Source organism: Podarcis raffonei, chromosome 9 (assembly GCF_027172205.1).
Source record: "Podarcis raffonei isolate rPodRaf1 chromosome 9, rPodRaf1.pri, whole genome shotgun sequence".
Lineage (NCBI taxonomy): Eukaryota > Metazoa > Chordata > Lepidosauria > Squamata > Lacertidae > Podarcis > Podarcis raffonei.
The window spans coordinates 65,716,932-65,739,728 of record NC_070610.1 but is presented as its reverse complement, the minus strand read 5'-3'; the positions used below and the strand labels follow the sequence as shown (position 1 = coordinate 65,739,728).

The 22,797-nt window shown below is 44.4% G+C and overlaps 1 protein-coding gene and 1 long non-coding RNA gene across 2 annotated transcripts; both read right to left on the bottom strand.

Moving 5' to 3' along the window:
* Positions 1-1,323: 1,323 nt before the first annotated feature.
* SLC10A6 (solute carrier family 10 member 6) lies at positions 1,324-9,033 on the bottom strand. Its single transcript, XM_053403352.1, has 6 exons — positions 8,660-9,033; positions 6,665-6,783; positions 4,555-4,643; positions 4,055-4,230; positions 3,262-3,419; positions 1,324-1,493 (listed from the first exon to the last, which is right to left on the bottom strand). The coding sequence occupies exons 1-6, from the start codon at positions 9,031-9,033 to the stop codon at positions 1,324-1,326; spliced, it is 1,086 nt and encodes a 361-aa protein (XP_053259327.1).
* Positions 9,034-11,380: 2,347 nt separating this feature from the next.
* On the bottom strand, positions 11,381-15,034 carry LOC128420911 (uncharacterized). The gene is made up of 4 exons (XR_008332169.1): positions 14,930-15,034; positions 13,241-13,373; positions 12,398-12,555; positions 11,381-11,687 (listed from the first exon to the last, which is right to left on the bottom strand). It is a non-coding gene; the product is annotated as an uncharacterized LOC128420911 (long non-coding RNA).
* Positions 15,035-22,797: the final 7,763 nt, after the last annotated feature.

Here is a 22,797-nt window from a genome sequence, read left to right as displayed (position 1 = left end):
CTTTGCCCCACGGAAGCTGACCTGATAAATATGCAATCTAACTAACTCTGACTGTTAACCTTCCCAAGTTTTTCTGCATTTGAAGCCAAAATGTCTGAACAAGCAAACCAAGCATGAAAGACTTGGAGAAACATACAGAGAGAACTATCCAGCCTAGGAAAAATGCTGGAAGTGACCTTTTAAATGGCACGTTTTTCGTTAATCATAACTGTGAAAGGAATCATTGCACACTCTGGCTTGTGGCAACCATAATAGAGTGGTACCTCGGGTTACATACGCTTCAGGTTACAGACTCCGCTAACCCAGAAATAGTACCTCGGGTTAAGAACTTTGCTTCAGGATGAGAACAGAAATCGCTCCGGCGGCGCAGCAGCAGGAGGCCCCATTAGCTAAAGTGGTGCTTCAGGTTAAGAACTGTTTCAGGTTAAGAACGAACCTCCGGAACGAATTAAGTACTTAACCCGAGGTACCACTTATATATATATGTGTGTGTGTGTTACTCTTTGATGAGGCATCAAATTGACATCCTGGACACTTAAACAAAAGGACAGGGCTTGATAGATGCATTCATGTGCCTATGTAGTAGTGCAGATCTTGTTACGCATATGTACACACCATCCATTTAAAGCACGTAACTACCCTGGGTGCAAGAATCCTGGAAACTGTAGTTTGTTAAGGGTGCTAGGAATTGTGGTGGACTTGTAAAAGGGCAAAAGAGTATTGGGAAATAATCCATAATGAACTGAAAAAAAACGTTTAAAAGTACTTTCCCAAAAAACCAGAGTCCTTTCTGTTGGGGACAATTCAGACTGAAATCCCCAGGTGTCAAAAAAGGTTATTTATGTATGCCACTACTGTGGCCTGTGTTTCGTTAGCCCCAAAATGGAAAACGTGCGCGGTTACAAGAAGGGTGGCAACTTAAGTTGACAGAATATGCGCAGCTTGCAGACTTAACATATAGAATAAGAGGACAAGAAGAATATCCATTTAGAGAAGATTGGAAAATGTTTATTGAATATATGGGAAATAACTCTGTACAGCTGAAAACAGTGGCAACATTAAGATAAATTCAACAGCGTAAATAAGTTGTGATGGATGTAATAATGGAATACTGATTGGTATAGTTTTCTGTGAAATATGCAGGGATTTAGGATACATAAAATGAACCATGGAAAGAGAAGAAGGGAAGTCATTGATATCGTAAGGATGTAAAAATAAGTACTTTCAATTGTAAAAACAGAAAATTTAATCATGTGCTTTAAATAGATGGTACATACATAGGATTTGAATCACACAGCCATCATACATAGTTTCCTGATGAAGCTAAAGAACGTTGAAACTATTTACCACTTTGGAATTGACTTCGTGCTCCTTTTCAAATCGCAAGTTGATTTCGCCGCCCAAATTGCCTGACATTGTGACCTGAGGATCAGATGGTCTCCCTTCTGCTGCTGCTGCTGCTCTTCCCAGACATTTCTTATAAATCTGATAACCTGCGTGCAAAGCAAATGAATAAAATGACTTAGGAGTCTCTTAAACCACAGAGCCTAGGACTTGCCAATCAGAAGGTTGGCGGTTCGAATCCCTGTGACGGGGTGAGCTCCCGTTGCTTGGTCCCTGCTCCTGCCAACCTAGCAGTTTGAAAGCACATTAAAGTGCAAGTAGATAAACAGGTACCACTCCGGCAGGAAAGCAAACAGCGGGTCCATGTGCTGCTCTGGTTCGCCAGAAGCAGCTTAGTCATGCTGGCTACATGACCCAGAAGCTGTACGCTGGCTCCCTCGGCCAATAAAGCCAGATGAGCTCCGCAACCCCAGAGTTGTCCGTGACTGGACCTAATGGTCAGGGGTCCCTTTACCTTTACCTTAGGAGACAGCTTGAGTGATAGTCAAGGACGGAAATACTCAGTGCCCTCCCACACTGGGCTGGTTGTGTGGGGGGGTTTTTGGGGGGGAGGGCATATTCTGCAACAACATGTCAACATTCATGCTGGATTTATTCTGGACCCACCCATACATAATTCCACTTTCTTCATTGTGCGGCAGTACTTGCCCAATGTTACTGCATTATTGTCGTCTGAAGGAGCACTCTTGTGCTATAGAGCAGCAAAAGCGAGATGCACACACCTCAGAACATTTATAAAAAGTCACAGGGTTTCAACGGGAAGTTACAAGACGTGCACCAATTGGAAATGAACCGGTATGTTTGCCCGAAACCTTTTGCAGGCATGAACAGTATTGAAAACGTATACAGTGGTACCTAAGGTTAAGAACTTAATTCGTTCCGGAGGTCCGTTCTTAACCTGAAACTGTTCTTAACCTGAAGCACCACTTTAGCTAATGGGACCGCTGTGCCGCCTCCGTGCAATTTCTGTTCTCATCCTGACGCAAAGTTCTTAACCCGAGGTACTTTTCCTGCATTAGCGGAGTCTGTAACCTGAAGCGTCTGTAACCTGAGGTACCACTGTAACCACCCCCTACCGTCATGGGCAACCAGCTGCTAAATACTGGGGAGCACGTAGAACCAAAGAACCACAGAGCTGGAAGGGACCTCGAGGATCATCTAGCCCAACCCCTTGCAATGCACAAGTGGGCAGAGGGCTGTTGCGCGCGCATGGTGCTTTCAGGGCTTCTCAGAAGCATATGGCTGAGAAAAGGCTGCTCTACTAGATAGACCTTTGGCCCGAATGAGTAGCTTGAGCTCTTCTTCGGTTCTCACTAAGGACTTCTAAATAAAAGTTTGTGCTTTTAACTCTCCACACTGGTTTTCCCTGTTATACAGAGGAGCACCTGTGTTTGCTACCAAATGTAAACTTGGCATAGGTAGCTGTGGCCAAAACTATATGCTTATACAGCCAGTAATATATGTGTTTATCACATCTATACTTTACGTTAAAAAATGTAATGTGTGAAGTCTTTCTAAGGGATTTCATTAAAAGAAAGGGAAAAAAACTAATATAAATGTTCTTAATTGCATCCCCCACCAATTATTTCATCAGTTTGAGCACTTATTTAAGCGTTTTGGATCAGCAATAAAATAAGAACATCTGGACCTCATCCAACAAAACAGTAAACAACAACTGCCCTTTTCCTGTTACAGAAAGGTAGCCGTGTTGGTCTGCCATAGTCAAAACAAAAAAATTGTTTTTCCTTCCAGTAGCCCTTTTCCTATTCTGAATACTGCTTCTCTATACATCTGTCTTTGGTACTCCCCAGTTGTTTTTGCTTTCCTCGGGGCACGTTTTTGAATGGAATTACGTACCTGAAACCATAAGGGATAAATTTAGCAACTGAAACGCGCTATAGATCACAAGGGATGGATATATCTGGATGAAATGCTGGAAACTGAAAGACAGCTGGAACACAGCAATGGGCAAGTTCAAGTTCTGAGTTCCTGTCTCCACAGAAATCGTCCGAGACCTGGAAGCACAAAGATTTTGAAATTCTCTAACGGTCACTTCGGGGAAGATTCAACAGGTCCAAAAAGGTCCAAAATTTTTCCTCTCCCAAAATTGGCCAATTCTAGTCAGTCGGTCCAGGAGGATACCATGGTCAACAGTATCCAAGGCTGCTGAGAGTTCAAGTAAGCACAACAAGATTGCAGTCTCCCTGTCCCTCTCCTGCTACAGGTCACCCTTCCAAGTGACCAAGGCTGATTCCATTCTAGGCCTAAACCCAGACTGAAACAGATCCAGATAATCAGTGTCATCCAGGAACACTTTTAAGTATCCCTGCCACCACCCTTCCTGCCACCTTTACCCAAAATGGAAGGTTGGTGACTGGCCAATAGTTGTTACATTGCCTCCTTTTTAAGGAGCAACCCACACCGCACCACCTCTTCAACGGCAGCTGACGACATCTGAAGATGCGATGGTGTGTTCACAACACCCCTGGAGCCACCAAGCCACCCCACATCAGCTTGGAAGCACAGAAGTCCAAGAAGCAAGGTATCTTGCCCACATCATCGGGCTGCATTCTTATTTCTTGTAGCCTGGACTGGACTCTTGTGTTGATCTAAGCAGTTCCTGCAAATAAATAATCAAGTTATCGGGTACCTTTGCCAAGACTGGCAGGTGAGACAGGCCAGCAGAAAGCCACCAAGGTAGCCAGTCACTGGGAGCACTGCCGAAACCATCAGAAGAGAGTAGTCCACAATCCAAGAACCTTGAAATGTCAGTAAGTAGGCTACTGTTGGGCCTACCCATAGAAAGCCTCCAATGGTGCTTCCAACCTGTTACAAATGGACAAAGAGAAAGGTGGAGCATGTTGTTCCATTGGGTTCTCATCACTTGGCTCCTTCCTCCTCCTCCCAGAACCATCTCCATCAATTCTACCCTCATCCTTATGAAGAGTTGGCATCTGAGACTGAGTTAGCATTTGCCATCCCGTCCATTTTCCTTTTTCCTTTCCTTTCCCCCTTTTAAAAATAACATCAATGGCAACTGATTTGGATTGTAAATTGCCTTGAGTGGACTGGCGGAAATAGGGTGAAATAGGCTTTTGTTCCGTGCAGGCGTTTTTAATTCCTCAACAGGATTTTGCCTCCCAAGTTTACCTTGAGAATGATTTGGGATTGCCTGGGCCACCTATACTTCACCCAAAAACCGCAAGCGATGGGTATAGCAAAGCTGAAAAGAGTTGTCCCTAAAAAGGAGAAGAAAAGGTTAGTGCATGTCAAATGTAGGTCTACTCAGCTGGTTGTTGGGCATTTGCAAAGTGCTGTGCAGGCGCCTTCTATATTTAACAGAAATGTCGCCAACAGTAGATATTAAGGCTAAGAAGAGTTGCCCCTAAAAAAGAGAGGAGTCAAATGTAGAACTATTCAGCTGGTTTTCAGGTGCTTAGGAATTACAGTGGTAACTCTGGTTAAGTACTTAATTCGTTCCGGAGGTCTGTTCTTAACACGAAACTGTTCTTAACCTGAAGCACCACTTTAGCTAATGGGGCCTCCCGCTGCCGCCAGAGCACAATTTCTGTTCTCATCCTGAAGCAAAGTTCTTAACCTGAGGTAATATTTCTGGGTTAGCGGAGTCTATAACCTGAAGCGTATGTAACCCGAGGTACCACTGTAATGCAGAAGGGGCTTTCAGAGACCACTTGCGCTCTGGGCCCTTGCCCCTCTTGGCTGATAAAAACTACCAGGGAGAGGGGGACGGCTGGCTGGGCATGGGAGGTGATTAATGCCTCCTTGCGGGAGAGGATGTTCACTGCTTAAAAAACCCTCCCTGGACTCAGAAAGTTGAGGTAATTTGCAGCCAGTTGCCAATCTTCCCTTCTTGGGTGAGGTTCTTGGACCAGATCCAGGCCTGGGACCAGATCCAGGCTTGGGTGAGGTTCTTGGACCAGATCAGGGTCTAGGCCCTGTTTTGGCACAAACTGCTTTGGTCACCCTACAAGGTTATCTCTCTCAAGAGAGAGACAAGGGAAATGTGTTCCTGTTAATTCTCCTCAACCTCTCAGCGACTTTAGATACCACTGACCATGGTATTCCTCCCGAGTAGCAGTCAGAGTTAGGAGTGGGTGGCACCACTTTGTGGCCGTTCCAGAGCTACTTGGTTGGTCGTTTCCAGAGTCCGATGCTTGGAGAGAGCTATTTGGCCCCATGGAGCCTTCAATGTGGGCTTCCTAAGCAGGGCTGGTTCGAGACATTTGGGCACCTGAGGTGAACCACAAAATGTTGCCCCTCCCTGCCAGCAAAGAAGGGACAATCCTGTCTCCTGAGACAGTCACCTCACCTTGCCTCGTCTCCCATGCCGTTTCACATCTACATGAAACCACCGCCTGAGTGGGGTCATCCAGATGTTGGGAGTACATTGTCAGCAATATGCCGATGGCACACAGCTCTGCTTCTCCTTTATATCTGCAGGTGGCACTGTGGATGTGCCGGACCATTGTCTTGTCTCAGTAGCGGACTGGATGAGAGCCAACAAACTGAAGCTCAACCCAGATTAGATGGAGGCCCTGTTTGTGCATGGTTCGCTAGACTGGATTGATGGGAGGTTGCCTGCTCCTGATGGAGTTACATGTTGGGAAACTGTGTACGTGCAGCTGCTCACACAGAGTCAATTAAGGTTTGGCAGACAGCCAGAAGGCAATCTGAAGGAGTAAGTCTGCCTGGTGATAACAGAGACATGGAGACCGCTCCCTGATTGGTCAAGCTCTCTCAAGGGAATGATAATTAATGGCCTACTAACTGGAATGTGTGAGTTCGTGAGTTCAGTGGTTCAGTGTGTCAGTGTCAGTGTAGGAGTTGTGAGTCGTGTCAGAGAGAGCTAGCAAAAGATCCGTGTTCTGTTCCTGTAAATAGTCCACTGTATATAATGAACACCTAACTACAAGTTCCTGGTTCCTGCTTCGTCTATCCTGTCTGCAGCCAAGTCGCCAATTGCTTCCGTAGATTCTGAATGTACTCTACTAGGTCTGGCTAAGGTCCTGCAACTAGTCAGAAAGTTGCGAAACACCAATAGGTTTTGCCAATACTACACACCCTCTGAAGGAGCAAGTTCGCAATTTGGGGGTCCTCCTGGGTCCATTGCTGTTGCTTGAGGCTCAGGTGGCCTCGTTGGCACAGAGTGCCTGCCTTCGGGTGACACAGCTGCGCCCCTATCTGGGCAGGGATAGCCCAACTTCTGTCACCTACGTTTTAAGACGAGCAAAAAACATACCTATGGCCTGATATGGGACTGTGATGTCGCCTTCTGATTCCCAGGTCCGTGTGCAGATAAAAAGGCAAAGAGACATCATTCCGAGTGCAGCCATATTAGAGAGGGCCGTCATGCTGATGCTGTAATAGAGTGAAAGAGACTTGGGTGGGAGCAAGAGATGGTCTGCAGGCAAGTTAATGATGTAATCTATTGTGACAAGCTCCCCAACAGCAGTGTGTGTATATGTGTGTATGTGTACCATTCATATTATTACAGTGGTACCTCGGGTTACAGACGCTTCAGGTTACAGATGCTTCAGGTTACAGACTCCGCTAACCCAGAAATAGTACCTCAGGTTAAGAACTTTACCTCAGGATGAGAACAGAAATAGTGCATCTGTGGCGGCGGGAGGCCCCATTAGCTAAAGTGGTACCTCAGGTTAAGAACAGTTTCAGCTTAAGAACGGACCTCTGGAACGAATTAAATTCTTAACCCGAGGTACCACTGTACTTATTTTTTCAAGTTATACACCACTTGATTGTAAACACACACACATTTCAAAGTGGTTTACCAAGTGATGGGTTTCCTACACATGAGTTGTAGCGAATTGTGGTGGGCAGGACCAGAAGCAAATGCTAGTGGAACAACGCAGGGGATTCTTTTCCAGCCGGAACTTGCCAGAACTCAGTTCCTGCACCTCTCAGGTGGGCGCCATTGCCATTATAAAAGAACAAGGGAGGCATTCGTGGTGAGTTCTAGCACCTTTTTTTCTAGAAAAATAGTACTGGGTGTGATTCTTACCATTGTACACTAGAGTGCTGTGCAAAGATCTCTCCACACACACACACACACACACACACACACACACCTCTATCTTGGCAAAAACTCTCCAAAAGGCATTGTAATGATAGAAAAAGGGTGCAGTCTGTGTATTGTGCAAGCAGATATGGATTGCAGTCCTTTGAGGGCTGTATCACCACCCAGAGGTCAGCAGTAAAAGCTTTTGTCCACCTTGCAATATTTTATCAGTATTTCGCTTTCCCTTATAGGCGTGAGTTGAAATCATTCACTTATATGGGAGAAAATAAAGAGGCGTACTATTGAGTAAACCTGCTTTTCAACCCTGGTGGGGTGGCCTTAGTCGCTGAAAACTAATCCTAGCTTCATCTGCATCTTGAGCTCTGTTTCTTGGTCACACAGTAGTGTGACAGAATGTTGGAAAGTAGCTTCTAGAGAAATGAATGAATCGATTGAGAAAGGATATAGGCCTAAAGAAAGAGAATTCCCAGGTATTTGCCATGGTCGCATTTTTATACATCAATGACATTAATTCCCACCCCCACCCCCGGGCATTTTGTTTGTTTTTTGTTTGTTTCATTTTTACAGGCAAACAGATACCCTGGTTATTACACTACAAAACAAACAGTATCTAACATACTTCTGTGAATCAGTTATGAAACTATAAAACTACTACAGAAAGACTGATACAGCCAAATAGTCCAGAATCATTTAGCGTCATCTCCTGATTATATGGTACATAATCTTAAAGTCACAATATTAAAAATAAGAGGCCACTGCTTCACAAACATCTCCAAGCACATGTTCTGCACAGAAGCACATCCCATGTCAACCTAATCCCTTTCAAAGCCTGTTAGCGAACATGGCCAAAGACGTCTCTGTAGCACATAGGAATGCTGGAGTGTAAGAGCAGATATGTGCACACAACAGAAACATGTGGCATGACTTTTCTTGGATTGTGACACTTAAGCTTGCAGGTGCAAGACTGCACATTTGAATGCTCCCCAATGAGGAAAGAAAAGAAAAAGCACATTCTGTGCTAGATCCAGGGCCAGATTGAGTCGGGTTGGAATCCATTGTTGAAATCAATGGGACAAATTAGGCATGGTTTGGATCCAGCCACTTGTACATGGCAACCAGCCTGCCAAGAAACAGAATTGCTAAGTTATGCTTCTCTCCTTCACTATGTGCAGAAGAAATTGTATTGTGTTGTCCTACCTGAGATCCATATCTCCATCCACCCAGTAACTGACAAAGTTGGACAGGGAACCTCCAGGGGAACAGCCAATGATAAAGGTGGCAAGCGTGTCGATTGACTTCGCAGGGAAGTTGATAGCCAAAATATAGGCTGTCAGAGGCATCAGCCCAAATTGGCACACCATCCCCACAGCGATGCCTGATGGCCTCTTGATGTGGCCCCACATCTTCTTCATATCTGTAGCGCAACCCATGGAGAACAGAATAAAACCCATGATAATTGCTATCACAATGGAAAAAACCAGATCATATATTGTACTTCCATAATCTTGCCCGTCTGTATTGCCGCTTGTTCCGTTGTTAGTATACGGGATGCCACCGGAGTTGTTTGCCATCCTCTTCCCACGTTAGTCCCAGTCTTCTCCTTTGCAGTTGAGTGCTAGGAAATGCTGAAGTTCATCCCATCAGGTTACCTTTACTGGGAATTGTTAATAGGTAACAACAGCACACACAGAGAATGCCTGTTGCCATTGACTACCACAGCAAGCCCTTACTAATCAGATTAACTTAGGGCCAAACGAGATTTGACATTTGTCATATAACGACATTGCATAGCTGATTTTTGAGAAATGGTCAGTGCTGAGGATTCTGAGCTATCTTCTTTCTTCTTCTTTGGCGATCACTCATAGCCGAGTAAGATTGTCTTCCATAAACACGGTTTTAACAATGAGTCCGTAAGTGACTGTGGAGGCCAATTCTGGATCCACATGTCCTTCCACAGTGGAGACATTGGTTTCCGGGTGGGAGTTGATCACTGTATGGATTTGCCAAGCGTGCCTTCCTCTTAGCACGTTTCTTCCTTGCATCCTGAGTTTGAGTGTCTTCAAAGCCCATGACACCTTTGGTAAAGGCTGTTCTCTCATTGGAGCTTGCAGGCCAGTGTTTCCCAGTTGTCAGTGTTTATACTACATTTTTTTAGATTTGCCTTGAGAGAGTGTTTGAACCTCTTTAGTTGACCACCAGCATTACACTTTCCATTACACTTTTAAGTTCGGAATAGAGTAGTTGCTTTGGAAAACAACCATCAGGCATCCGCACAACATGGCCAGTCCAACGAAGTTGAAGTTGAAGAATCATTACTTCAACACTGGTGATGTTTGCTTCTTCCATTACACTGATATTAGTTTGCCTGTCTTCCCAAGTGATGTGTAAAATTTTTCGGCGACACCTTTGATGGAATCTTTCGAGGAGTTGGAGATGGCGTTTATAAGTGGTCATGCATAAGGTTGGTAGTACAATAGCTTTGTAAACAAGCATTTTGGCTTCCCTGCGAATCTCCCGGTCTATCAGGATTGTGGCCCAGCAGGAGGTTACTTTAATCCTTTACTCCCGGCATGATCCTGATTGAAATGAGAGGCTCCCAAATTGTTACACACAATGGGAAGAAAACTTGCATTGGCACCAATGGGACCTTTATTCCCATTGCAAGTAGCAGCTGCCTAGTTTCCATTATTGTAGCGGGTCCATTTTTAAGCCCCTATCCCCTATCTGGCTTAGGCTCCTCAAGACAGCAAATTATTTTAACGTTGGTCAGCTGTGCAATGCAAAGCTATGGGGGAAGTGTCACATCTTGTTTGCCCTAATCATGATTGCAAGATCTGGATCTGTGGGGTGGGCTTCAAAAAATGGATGTTTTGGCTGGAAATATCATACTAGAAAAAGGTCATGGCTGGAGGACAGGGATGGCTGGAAGAGGAGGTGGAGCCCACACAAAGCAAATGCCTTATTTATTTGTATCAAAGGTAAGACTTTTATATTGCTCCCACTTTGTCCCAGGCCCTGCCCATTTGGCCCTTAGAAAGTTGAATAGAGGAAAATATGGCTCTGTTTTACTGAAGTTCTCACTCTCTTTTAATATTTTGAATATCACTATTAGCCTGTTTTAATAGTATTGCTATCTAAAGTCATTGATATAAGAAAAATTGTTTAAATCAAAGGCACAGCACACCCAGCTAATAAAATTATGGCAATATGGTGATGATAAATTCTGGAACTTAAATGATCAAGTGGGTAATGTTTTCATGGCATCCCTGGGTCACCCCCAACCCTACGCAATTCTTCTGACCAGACCGGATCAACTTTCTCTATGGTGTGCAGTTTGCTGTTCCAACAGGGGTAAGGAGTGTCAGACCTGGGGCCAAATCTGGCCCTCTACTTCTCTTCATGTGGCCCTCAGAACTTTCCCTAGGACATATCTCTCACTGGCTCCATTTTGCACTCCAAGTACTTTTGTCTGGCTGGGATGAACTCTGATAACGCCTCTTGCCTGTCTGGCTGAAGGGGGTAAATGAGTGTTTGCACAAACTAGGCTATTCTCCAAAGGTAAAATTCACACCTGTTGCCCCACCCACTTTCCCCTCTGCCCCGCCCACCACAGGCGTATAGCCCTCATAAGGTCACCCAGATGGGAATGTGGCCCTTGGAATGCAAAAATGCCCCTGCCCATCCCTGCTGTTGAAGATTGCATGAAGCAGCCCGTTCCACTAACTGTGGTTAGGGGAAATTGTATGTGAAGCCTTCCCATCTCTTCCTTGCACCTGGAAGAGAAGCGGAAGAAGGAGCAAGTGAGCCAAAAGCTCATGCATGCATTTATAAAGCATTATTTATCATTACATCTGACCAGTACCATAGCATCGTTCTTTGTCCTGCCTTCCCTGCATTGACCACCATTAGGCATTCGGGACTGGTTTTCCAATTCGGTTTTTAATAATTTGAATTGCATTACTAGATACACATGATCTTATTAAGGCTGCGGAAAGCCCTTTGTTAGCCTGATCAATTTTGTGCACTGATGTGGTGAATAGCTTCTCTACTGTTGATATAACCACCATAAACACGAGTCAAACCTAGTTGGGACCACTTGGTGGCAGTGGTCTCCTTGCCAAATAGATCCTGCGTTTCAGTTCGGACTCCACTTGCTGTGCTAACTTGCAGTGAAGTTCAATCTTCTCAAGTCTTTGGCGTTGCAAAATCCTGTTGAATCCTATTGCTAAGATTAGGAAACAAAATAGAAGAATGGAACAGGATTCTCATAGAAACACAATTCTTTAGACATGTAGACCAGGAGTTGATGGACTACAATTCTAATTGTTCTTCACTATTGGCTATGTTGGCCACAGGGCTGATGGCAATCCATCATCATCATCATCATTAAATTATGTATGCTGCCCTCCATCCAAAGATCACAGGGCAATTCACAACTTTAAAAAAAATACATAATATAACAAAAACCAAACCAAACTAAACACATAGCCTCCCTCAGACACATTTAAAAGGCCATAGGATGTTAATCAGCCAAACGCCTGATTGAAGAGAAACATTTTTACCTAGCACCTAAAGATATGTAATGAAGATGCCAGGTGAGTCTCCCTGGGGACAGAATTCCACAAAGGGGAATCACAGAAAATGTCCATTCTTGTTTGGCAAACATTCTTATCCCTAAGATAAAAACACAACATTGGGTTCTCACCACTGCCTGTAATGGAATATTTAAAGTTCTTTTGCAAATGAATATGGTACAAAATTAAGGAAGAGGTCACTGAATGCTTGTTTAGATTAAAGGTAGGTCCATAGACTATGGAATTAAACCAATGGCCCTCTCCTAGCAGTAAATTCCACATATTAATTCTGTGCTGAGTAAGCAATTAAATTAAGAAGGAAACCCCAGCACCCTCCGGTCCACAAAGTCCACGTATGTACCTTGTACAGAAGGGATGGGCGCTTTCAAAATAGTTTTCACAGGCCTCAGGTGGAAGGGAGAGCCCCAACAGATGTCATGATGGAGACGGTTGCTGATCTTTTCTGCAGATGCTAGCAACAAACGCCTTGTTAGTTCAGCAAATTCAAAACGGTTGTGCCTGAAATGTCAGCATTACAATTAGAGGTATGCATTTGGCGAGGGAATTCCAAAAAGTGCATATAAAATTGTGCCTAAATTGGTTTTAGAACACTCCTCTTCCTCTGTTGCTTTCGCCACCAGAGGGAAATCCCTGCCAGTTACCTAATATGGCACCTGCAAAAGGCTTCACTCAATATCTCCTCAAAAATCCATAATGTGCAGGACGGAAAGACTGTTTGCTCCCCCTGTTCCATTCCTGTTTGCTTGACTTTGTCCACACTGAACACCTCTCCTTAAAGCATACGCACATTTCACTGAATGCCAAGATTGGACACCCATTCTCCCTTCTGTTCAAAGCAGAACAGAGTTGCAAAAAAACCTTTTCTGTGTGTGAGTGCAACAGTGACTGACCTAGGTGTCTTTTTCCCATTGATGGAGGTGTGTGCTAATGCGAGGGGTTTGCCCACATCATTTTGTGGTCCTGTCTCTTTTTCTGCTCTTTTAGGTGTGCCGCCCATTTTGGGTTGTGTCACATCCTCACAGCAGCCAGTTTGTGACTGGTCCCCCCCCACAAATATTTGTCAAGATTCCAAATGCGTCCAGCAGCCTGGAAAGGATAGTGATCCTGTTCTAATCTGTACATGTCTCTGAAGATTTTAAGATAGAAGGAACTCTATTTGAACAATGCAGTGAAAAATACATACACTTTATAACCACTGTCTTTCAAGACAGATTCTCTTTTCTTCTTCCTGTGAAAATCAAATTCCATGATGGGTGGATGGTGCTGTGTGTTTACACCTGCACTTCAGAAACAGCTGGATATCCTATTGTGTTCACCTGTAATAGAAAAATAAGTGGAACATCTATCCATGCAAGGGCAGGAAAGACCGCTGCTAATAGCTTTAGTAAGTGGTGATTATAGCGTTAATGACCCGCCAGAGTCACCCAACTTCCTTGCCAATGAAAAAGCTTTCAACAAATTGTGTATTGGGACATGGCAGGACCTACATGGTCTGTCCATCTCATGGTGAACTATAATTTTCTCAGAGGCAAGTTGTGGGGAAGCTAGCATTGTGCTATACAATACGTACAAGAAAGAATGGAAGTTAATATATAGGCCAGGCACTTCAAATTCCCACTTGGCCATGAATCTCACTGAATGACATTGGGCTAGTTGTTGCCTCTTGGCCTAAGCTGCCTCACAGTGTTGCTGGGGATATTAAATGAGTTGGGGGAGAATGGTGTGTCTCAACTGTTGTCCCTCTCCCACCCCAGCATGGGGAGTGTGGCTCTAACACTGAGAACAGTTTCCTACTCCTGTTGTAAGACAGCTTTGTAGGTGCCCTACACTGCAATCCTAAATATATTTACTCAAAAGCAGATCGTGCAATTGTTATAAGAATTCTAAGGTCTCAAATATAGAATAAATGTGCACAAGGTAAAACACACATGCGTAAGTATCTAAACCACATGTCTCAAATAGTGCAGGAGAGCAATCCTGAAGCCATCTTGATTCTTAATGACCCCAAACATTTCCTCTGTGAAGGAAATATCTTGGAAAAACCTTTTCCAGTAGTTCTTCTCACTTACAAATCCTTCAAATCCTGTCTTAAGAGCATATTTTGTGTATGAATAGGGTAGGCCTGTGACCTGGATTCTAGAACTAAAGTATTTACCATCTCAAAAGGTGGCCAGGTAATGCAATCAGTAAAACATTGTCAGTTATCTTTTCTCCCAGTTACTCTTTGGCTGAGGTAAAGGTAAAGGGGTAAAGGGACCCCTGACCATTAGGTCCAGTCATGGATGACTCTGGGGTTGCAGCGCTCGTGCTCATCTCGCTTTATTGGCCAAGGGAGCCGGCATACAGCTTCCGGGTCATGTGGCCAGCATGACTAAGCCGCTTCTGGCGAACCAGAGCAGCGCACGGAAACGCCGTTTACCTTCCTGCCGGAGCAGTACCTATTTATCTACTTGCACTTTGAGGTGCTTTCGAACTGCTAGGTTGGCAGGAGCAGGGACCAAGCAACGGGAGCTCACCCCATCACAGGGATTTGAACCGCCGACCTTCTGATCGGCAAGTCCTAGGCTCTGTGGTTTAACCCACAGCGCCACCCGCGTCCCTCTTTGGCTAAGGGGCAACTATTAAAAAGTTCTTCTCTGACTTAGGAGACTCAGTCCCTTGAAGAGCTGGGCAGCAAAAGCCAAACCCCATTTTTCCTATAACACTATATTCAGTGGAACTTGCTCCCTAAAGTGTGTTTAGGACTGTAATTATAAAGGCACTTGGGGTCTGTATAAAACAATGAACAAAAGTCTGTCATGTATTATAAATAGCTTAATTAATTTTCCTGCTGGATTGGCAATAATGGTTCCCTGTTGTGTTTGCTACTCACTTTTTTCATAATCAATGATGGCCAGCTTAGTAACTTTCTCTTCCCCCTCACAGGTCCATTTCTCGTGAGGACCTTAATTTTTGCCCTCAAGCCTGTCCTGTTGCCTCTGACATTTCCCACAGGTTTGCTTCTGATGTAATAAAGAGTATTGTATTTGTAAGGCATATGGCTGGAGGCAAATATGCTAAAATAAACTGAGGCGATACTACAAACTGATATAGGTGCATTTATTACTTTGTCATACATTTCCCTAGAAAACTGGGGCGAGGTTACCAAGATTTATTTGAGACTCCACTTTGCCAAACAACATAAATGGAATCAACTGATGTTTAATGACCAATGTTTTATAGTGTTCTGAGGTTAGTAAGGTAAAGGGACCCCTGACCAGTCGTGGCCGACTCTGGGGTTGCGGCGCTCATCTCGCTTTACTGGCCGAGGGAGCCGGCATACAGCTTCCGGGTCATGTGGCCAGCATGACTAAGCCACTTCTGGCGAACCAGAGCAGCGCACGGAAACGCGGTTTACCTTTCCACTGGAGCGATACCTATTTATCTACTTGCACTTTGAGGTGCTTTCGAACTGCTAGGCTGGCAGGAGCAGGGACCGAGCAACGGGAGCTCACCCCATTGCAGGGATTCGAACCACCGACCTTCTGATTGGCAAATCCTAGGCTCTGTGATTTAACCCACAGCGCCACCCGGATCCTCTGTTTGATGTCAGTATTGCTTGTCTATTTGTTTGTTGTGGATTGTTCTGAAGAAAAAAAGTTTTCCCTCCAAACGGTTTTACAAACACATATGCAATCGATACACGAACTATAGATAGACAGATAAAAATATATGCAGCACACATTTCAGATAAAGGCAGCATGAAATTAATTACGTCAAGGATTAGGAATTTAACAAAAGTCTTGTGATAATAAAAAGGATTTTGCCTGGTGCTAGAAAGATAACAAAATAATTGCCAGGCCAATCTCCCTCGATAGAGCATTCCATAGTCTGGATTTCCCACCAGACATTTTGGCACCTGAGGTAAACTACAAAATGGCTTTTACCACACCAGGGAACAAGTGGGGAGTGAAGATGTACTCCGGGAATAAGAGGTGGGTGGGAAATAAAATCAACCTTACCCAACAGTTAAGGTGGGAAGGCTGTACACGGGGCAGAAGGGGGCCTGTTCTGAATCACAGAGGGTGGGTTCCTCTGCCATTTCCCCCCATAGGGATAAAAGGAGGCCATCAGCACCTCCAAATTAGCTTTAAAGGCGCCATTGGGGAAGGGCTGCTGAGGAGGCAGCAAATATGGACTCCAAAGAGTGTGTGGCAGCCATTGCTGCCACAGTGGCAACAGCAGCAGCAGGCGATACATTCTTTGGAGGCCAGACCTTCTGCCCCTGTAGATCCTTCCGCCTGAGGCAGTTGCTACACCTTGCCTCATGGGTGGGCCAGGCCTGATGTCACCACTGAGAAGGTCCTGTATCTCATTGCCACTCCCTTAACGATAGTGGGAGTGCAGAGGCAGAGCTGTCTTTAGCATATGTGGCGTTGGAGTGCAAAAAACTGCCCAGCGCCCCCATTTGGGGGGGCGACAGGCCAAAGTTGTTGAGCGTCTTTTGGAGGGGCAGCTCAGAGTTGTTGAGCTTTTGGGGGGGCACGCAACTCTCTCCCATGCCACTGCGGATGAAGGGAGGAGAGGAACAATCCCCGCAGAGGTTTGGGCGGGAAGCTGTGCGCCTCGTGTGAGCAGTGTGCATGTGCTGGGCGGGCCTCTTGATGACCCGCCACTCCCAGGTGTACAGGAGGGCAGAGCCAGCCAGCTGCCCCAGCGCCCGCAGCAGAAAAGCCTGCGGCGCTCCGACGAGCTCTGCTCTACTCGGCAGCGGCTATCGGCTGGCCTGGCTGTTCAATCCCCGGACTCCAAATCTCGACCCCGGACTCTTGTCCTGGCGCCCCTGAGAGCCTGGTGCCCGAGCGCCCTGCACCCCTAGCGCCTATGGGTAAGCCGGCCCTGTGCAGAGGTAAACCTCAAAAGATAATCTTCAGGGAGAATTAGAGGGTATCCAAAACAGAAAGTACAGAAAGAATGGAAACTCTATAAAGAGTATTTGGAAAAGCATTACAATAACAAATATCTCCTGGCAGAAATAGAATGATCCCTGTAAAACAACAAACTTAATGTTTTTTGATATCTGACAAAAACAAAGAAAGAAATACAGTAATCTGGAACTGTGTGTGAAAAAATTGTAGAAATAATAATACAATGAGTCTAATCGGAAGCCAAATGTGTTTGTTTTGTGTTGTTTTTCTTCTTTTCTTTTTTCCTCTCTCCCTTCCCCTCACTCCCTCCTCGTCCTTCTCCTTCTTCCTCTTTCTCTTCTTTTTTCTTTCTTTGTGTTTCCCATCTTGGTCTTTCTCTTTTTGATATGTTAAGAAAGAGATAAGAGTGTAATATGAAAACCTCAGTAAGTTAAAAGTGATGTTATGTAAAAAAAAAAAATTATTACAATTTATATATTGTTAAAATGGTTAATTGTAAAGGAACTGAGGTAGCAACTACTGTGGGGGCTTTTTCTTTGTTAATGTTGAATTCTAAATAATAATAATAATAATCTTCAAAGTATGGAAATAAAGGTGATCCAAAGTGACAGGGCTGTATCCCACCTCACACACACACCATTGGGAACTTCTCCCAGCAACAGCACATGGGGAAGAGCCTCTTCTGGAGATCTTAAGGCAATTAAATAAAATGTTCTAGCCATGCAGACTATTCCACTCCCTATCAAAAACCCTTTTTATACCCTTCAACACTTCTAACACGTACCGTCATCAGCACATAACACATACATGAAAGAAAAAATGGATGGAGATCCACTCCCACAAAATTCACCTCAGTCCCTCTGAGGGAATGACTTCTTAGTCCTGGAGCACATTATGCTACTTGCATTTTATATAATAATAAAGTGGTGCCTCAGGTTACAGGTGCTTCAGGTTACATATGCTTCAGGTTACAGACTCCACTAACCCAGAAATAGTACCTCCGGTTAAGAACTTTGCTTCAGGATGAGAACAGAAATTGCGCGGCAGCGGTGGGAGGCCCCATTAGCTGAAGTGGTACCTCTGGTTAAGAACAGTTTCAGGTTAAGAACGGACCTCTAGAACAAATTAAGTTCTTAACCCGAGGTACCACTGTAATAATAATAATAATGTTGTTGTTGTTTAGCGGTTAGTCGTTTAGTCGTGTCCAACTCTTCGTGACCCCATGGAAGTGGGTGGGTGATAGTGCCCTTGTTGCTAACTCACGGTTGTAAACAACACCTCTCCAAAAACCATGGCATTTTGACCCAAGAGCAGTTTTAGAATTACAGGTAAACAAGCAATATCTATTGCAGGGGGCGTTGTGTGCATGCATCTGCATTTTAGAGCATTTGAGGTGCACAAATGTAGCAAATAAATTTTTAAAAAGATCTGTGTCATTTGGGAAGCAACGATATGGAACCATTATTGCAAAGTACCTGAATCAGTTTATATTTTTGTTCCTCTAGCGCAAGATGCTTTTTTTTTATTTTCCCCCCACAGACACAAGAGAAGGAATATACAGACTTTTTAATTACATTGGGCAGGCTAAGTCTATTTTGCACGTGATCGGTAACCATGGGTGGGTGTGCAAATTCTAGGACTGCAATGCTAATGTAAAATTTATTTCCCTAAATGCCCTGTTTTTCTTGGCAAGGGATTGGATGGGTGGGTTTATGGAGTGATATTTTTTTTAGGGGGGGAGGTTTAAAGGAAGGGATTTGTGAGTGGGCTGCAGGTTTCCCCTGCAAGGATTTTCTATAGTTCTGCAAACCTCAGGATTTCTCCTTGAGCTTTGCTGATACTTCCCTTGTGTTTGGATGGACTGATGCTTTTGAGACAGGTTTGAGCTCCAGCTGTTGCCAAGCAGGGTGGCCAGTTGTGCCCATACAACACAGCAGTGTGGATCCATTTATTGCTTGCTATTATTGAGATCGTGAAGCTGAGGCTCCAATACTTTGGCCACCTCATGAGAAGAGAAGACTCCCTGAAAAAAACCCTGATGTTGGGAAAGATGGAGGGCACAAGGAGAAGGGGACGGCAGAGGATGACATGGTTGGACAGTGTTCTCAAAGCTACCAGCATGAGTTTGACCAAACTGCGGGAGACAGTGGGAGACAGGAGTGCCTGGCGTGCTCTGGTCCATGGGGTCACGAAGAGTCAGACACGACTAAACGACTCAACAACAACAACAAAAATTATTGAGATTGGGACGTGGGTGGCGCTGTGGGTTAAACCACAGAGCCTAGGACTTGCTGATCAGAAGGTCAGCGGTTCGAATCCCCGCAACGGGATGAGCTCCCGTTGCTCGGTCCCTGCTCCTGCACGCCAAAAAGTGCAAGTAGATAAATAGGTACCGCTCCGGTGGAAAGGTAAACAGCGTTTCTGTGTACTGCTCTGGTTCGCCAGAAGCAGCTTAGTCATGCTGGCCACATGATCCAGAACCTGTACGCCTGCTGCCTCAGCCAATAAAGCGAGATGAGCGCCACAACTGCAGAGTCGGCCACGACTGGACCTAATGGTCAGGGGTCACTTTACCTATGATTGAGATCTCCACAAAACCGGCTTTGTCATTTTGCTTTTCAGTCTGCTGCCCTGCATGCATATACCGGTAGCTTGAGGTGAGGGTGCTGGAGAGAAAGAGAGAGATGAGAATGAGACTGTCAGCCTAATGGAACAGAACGTTCAAAATTTCTGTCAGCCCCAAGTTGTGCCAGTGAAATCTTTGAAGTAAGCCAAGAGATGGATTTGTTTTGTTCCCAGTGCTGTTCCAACAAAGGGCATAACATTGTCCAAAGTGGCGCCTCATCCCAGCTGGAAAGGGAGGCTGAAATTCCTAACGGAAGACATATTTGAGTAACTTTGCTGCTCTGAGCAAGCACACATTTTAAATTATGTATCACACTGTTGACACATCCCAAAAATATTGCTGCCTTCAGCATCTCTTCATAGCTGGCTCTATGAAAAGAAAGCTGTTAAAAGCAGGGGGTTTAACTTGGAAATACCGAAGCTATTCTAGCCTTCCAACAGGTTGCCTTAAATACAGTAGATGTTGTGTATTTTGATGATATGCAATGTCCAGACTTTATATTTAAGAGAACTTTACTTTCAAAAGAACTTTGCTTTCATAAACATATAACTGGGAAGAACATATCTACTGTTATGTACTGAAGTTCTCACCCTGGGCCAGCAGGGGGATACTGTAGATAGTTATGCAAATGAAGGATCGAAAGTGACGTTCAGTGATTGGATAGTTTTAGAAACATGTTACAGTAACGTTGTACTGGAGCTCTATATAAGCAGGCTGACTGAACCCTTCAGTTCAGTTCTGTTCTGGCCTGTCAATAAACAAGAGCTGTTTGAAGAATCGCTGTGTCGTCTGATATGTTCACCCACAACTTAAGATCTACAATCTCATGTTTATTCACTTTGTTCCTTATATAGAGCACAAGTTTCTCCCTACAGTGGTACCTCGGGTTACATACGCTTCAGGTTACATACGCTTCAGGTTACAGACTCCGCTAACCCAGAAATATTACCTCAGGTTAAGAACTTTGCTTCAGGATGAGAACAGAAATCGTGCTCTGGCTGTGAGCAGTGGCAGGAGGCCCCATTAGCTAAAGTGGTGCTTCAGGTTAAGAACAGTTTCAGGTTAAGTATGGACCTCCGGAATGAATTAAGTACTTAACCTGAGGTACCACTGTATTTTAAGGATCACCTTCTGTCTGCTTCACTTCAGACAGATCATGCTGACACAGACTGTCCTCAGAAGTATCCAAAGGAGTATCTCTCAGCAGCCATTTTCCCTCTCACACACCTATAGAGAAAAGCAGAAAACAGTTTAAAAAATCAGTTACCTTTTGCAATAAGGAATGCGAAGGGGAAACACACCGGAAAGTGCGGGATAACACCTGGTTTTTAATTTTTGTTAGGTCATCTAACCACCCTGTAAATAAATCAGAATGAACTTTAGTTAAACAACCAAAGCTGTCTAATCTCCCTGCAAAAAAATAATAATCAGGATGAATGCTCAATATACATGTTGTTTGGAAGCACTGTTAGATATTCAACCAATAAATCAAGTCTCCATAACTCACTTGGCCAAGTTTGTTAAGACACAAATAGCAACAACTCCATTTCCAAGTGCCCAGTGAGAGAGAGAGAGAGTTTGGGTGTCCCTCTTCCTGAACCAACAGACATGTGTACACACAATACATAATTGTATATACAGTGGTACCTCTAGTTAAGAATTTAATTCGTTCCAGAGGTCCGTTCTTAACCTGAAACTGTTCTTAACTAGAGGTGAGCTTTCGCTAATGAGGCCTCTTGCCGCCACTGCACCGCCGGCACACAATTTCCGTTCTCATCCTGAGGCAGAGTTCTCAACTTGAGGTAACTCTTCCAGGTTAGCGGAGTTTGTAACCTGAAGCGTTTGTAACCTGAGGTGTTTGTAACTTGAGGTACCACTGTACTTCCAAGTTGTTGTTAGGAGAGCTGCGTTTCATGAGGCTCAGAGCTGAAATTAAGGAAGGTGGTGGACTCTCTCCTTCACTGGAGGTTTTTAAGCAGAGGTTGGATGGTCATCTCTCAGGGATTATTTAGCCGGGATTCCTGCATTGAATGGGGTTGGACTAGATGACCCTTGGGGTCCCTTCTGACTCTATTATGCACATTAACAACTTAAAATGCAGTAAGGTTGCCTCCCACACTGCATTTTTAAAAGAAAATTATTTATACTTTTCAAACTCATACATTTCACCAACTTCACAATCATTTTAACATTTCAGAACTTGACTTCCTTCCCCCTCTTTCTGCAGTTCCTTACATTTATTATTTAATACCTTCTTCATATCCAAAGTAACTTAATTTGCTTGTTTATTCATCTACTTTAAATATATACTCTTATAAAACTACAGGTTATTACAATAATCCTGCCAACGTTCTCATCTGTTTACAATTTGTCTTTAAATACTCAACAAACCATTTCCATTCTTTTATTAAAAGTTTGTTGTCTTGGTTTCTTATTCTTCCGGTAAGTTTCGCCATTTCTGTATACAGTGGTACCTCAGGTTAAGAACTTAATTCATTTTGGAGGTCCATTCTTAACCTGAAATTGTTCTTAACCTGAGGTACCACTTTAGCTAATGGGGCCTCCCACTGCTGCTGCTGTGCAATTTCTGTTCTCACCCTGAGCTAAAGTTCTTAACCTGAGGTACTATTTCTGGGTTAGCGGAGTCTGTAACCTGAAGCGTCTGTAACCTGAGGTACCATTGTATTCCATAAGTTTTTGTATCCATTCTTCCTTTGCTGGGACTTCTGCTTCTTTCCAATTTTGGGCAAGTGTTACTTGTCCCACACCGCATTTTAAGTCACGTGTTTTTTTTTTGCCCCCTGCATGCACCAGGGAGGGAGGGAGTGGGGAAGTTGTCGCCTGATGCGCACGACCTGATTTCCTGAAGCCAAACTGCTATTCAGTGAAACTGACATCTGCACATGTGCAATGGCTGCCTCAGAAGTACACACCTCAGCCTAACCACAGCTGAGATTTTGGAATTGGATGGAAGCTGCTGTGAGGGAAAGTGCCTCAACCAGGTGTGTTTCTGAAGAAACAACAGAATACATAAGGATTGTGGTGAATGTCATGCGTACTTGGCTTCAAACACCAGCAGTGGGAGAGCACGGGAGCTGGAGCAAGCAGTAATGTGTACATTACCCAAGTGGTATCTGTCACTGCCGGGGATGTTTGCTTTTTTGAGCTCATCTTTTGAAAAAACAATGTTTATTTAGACCAGCTAAT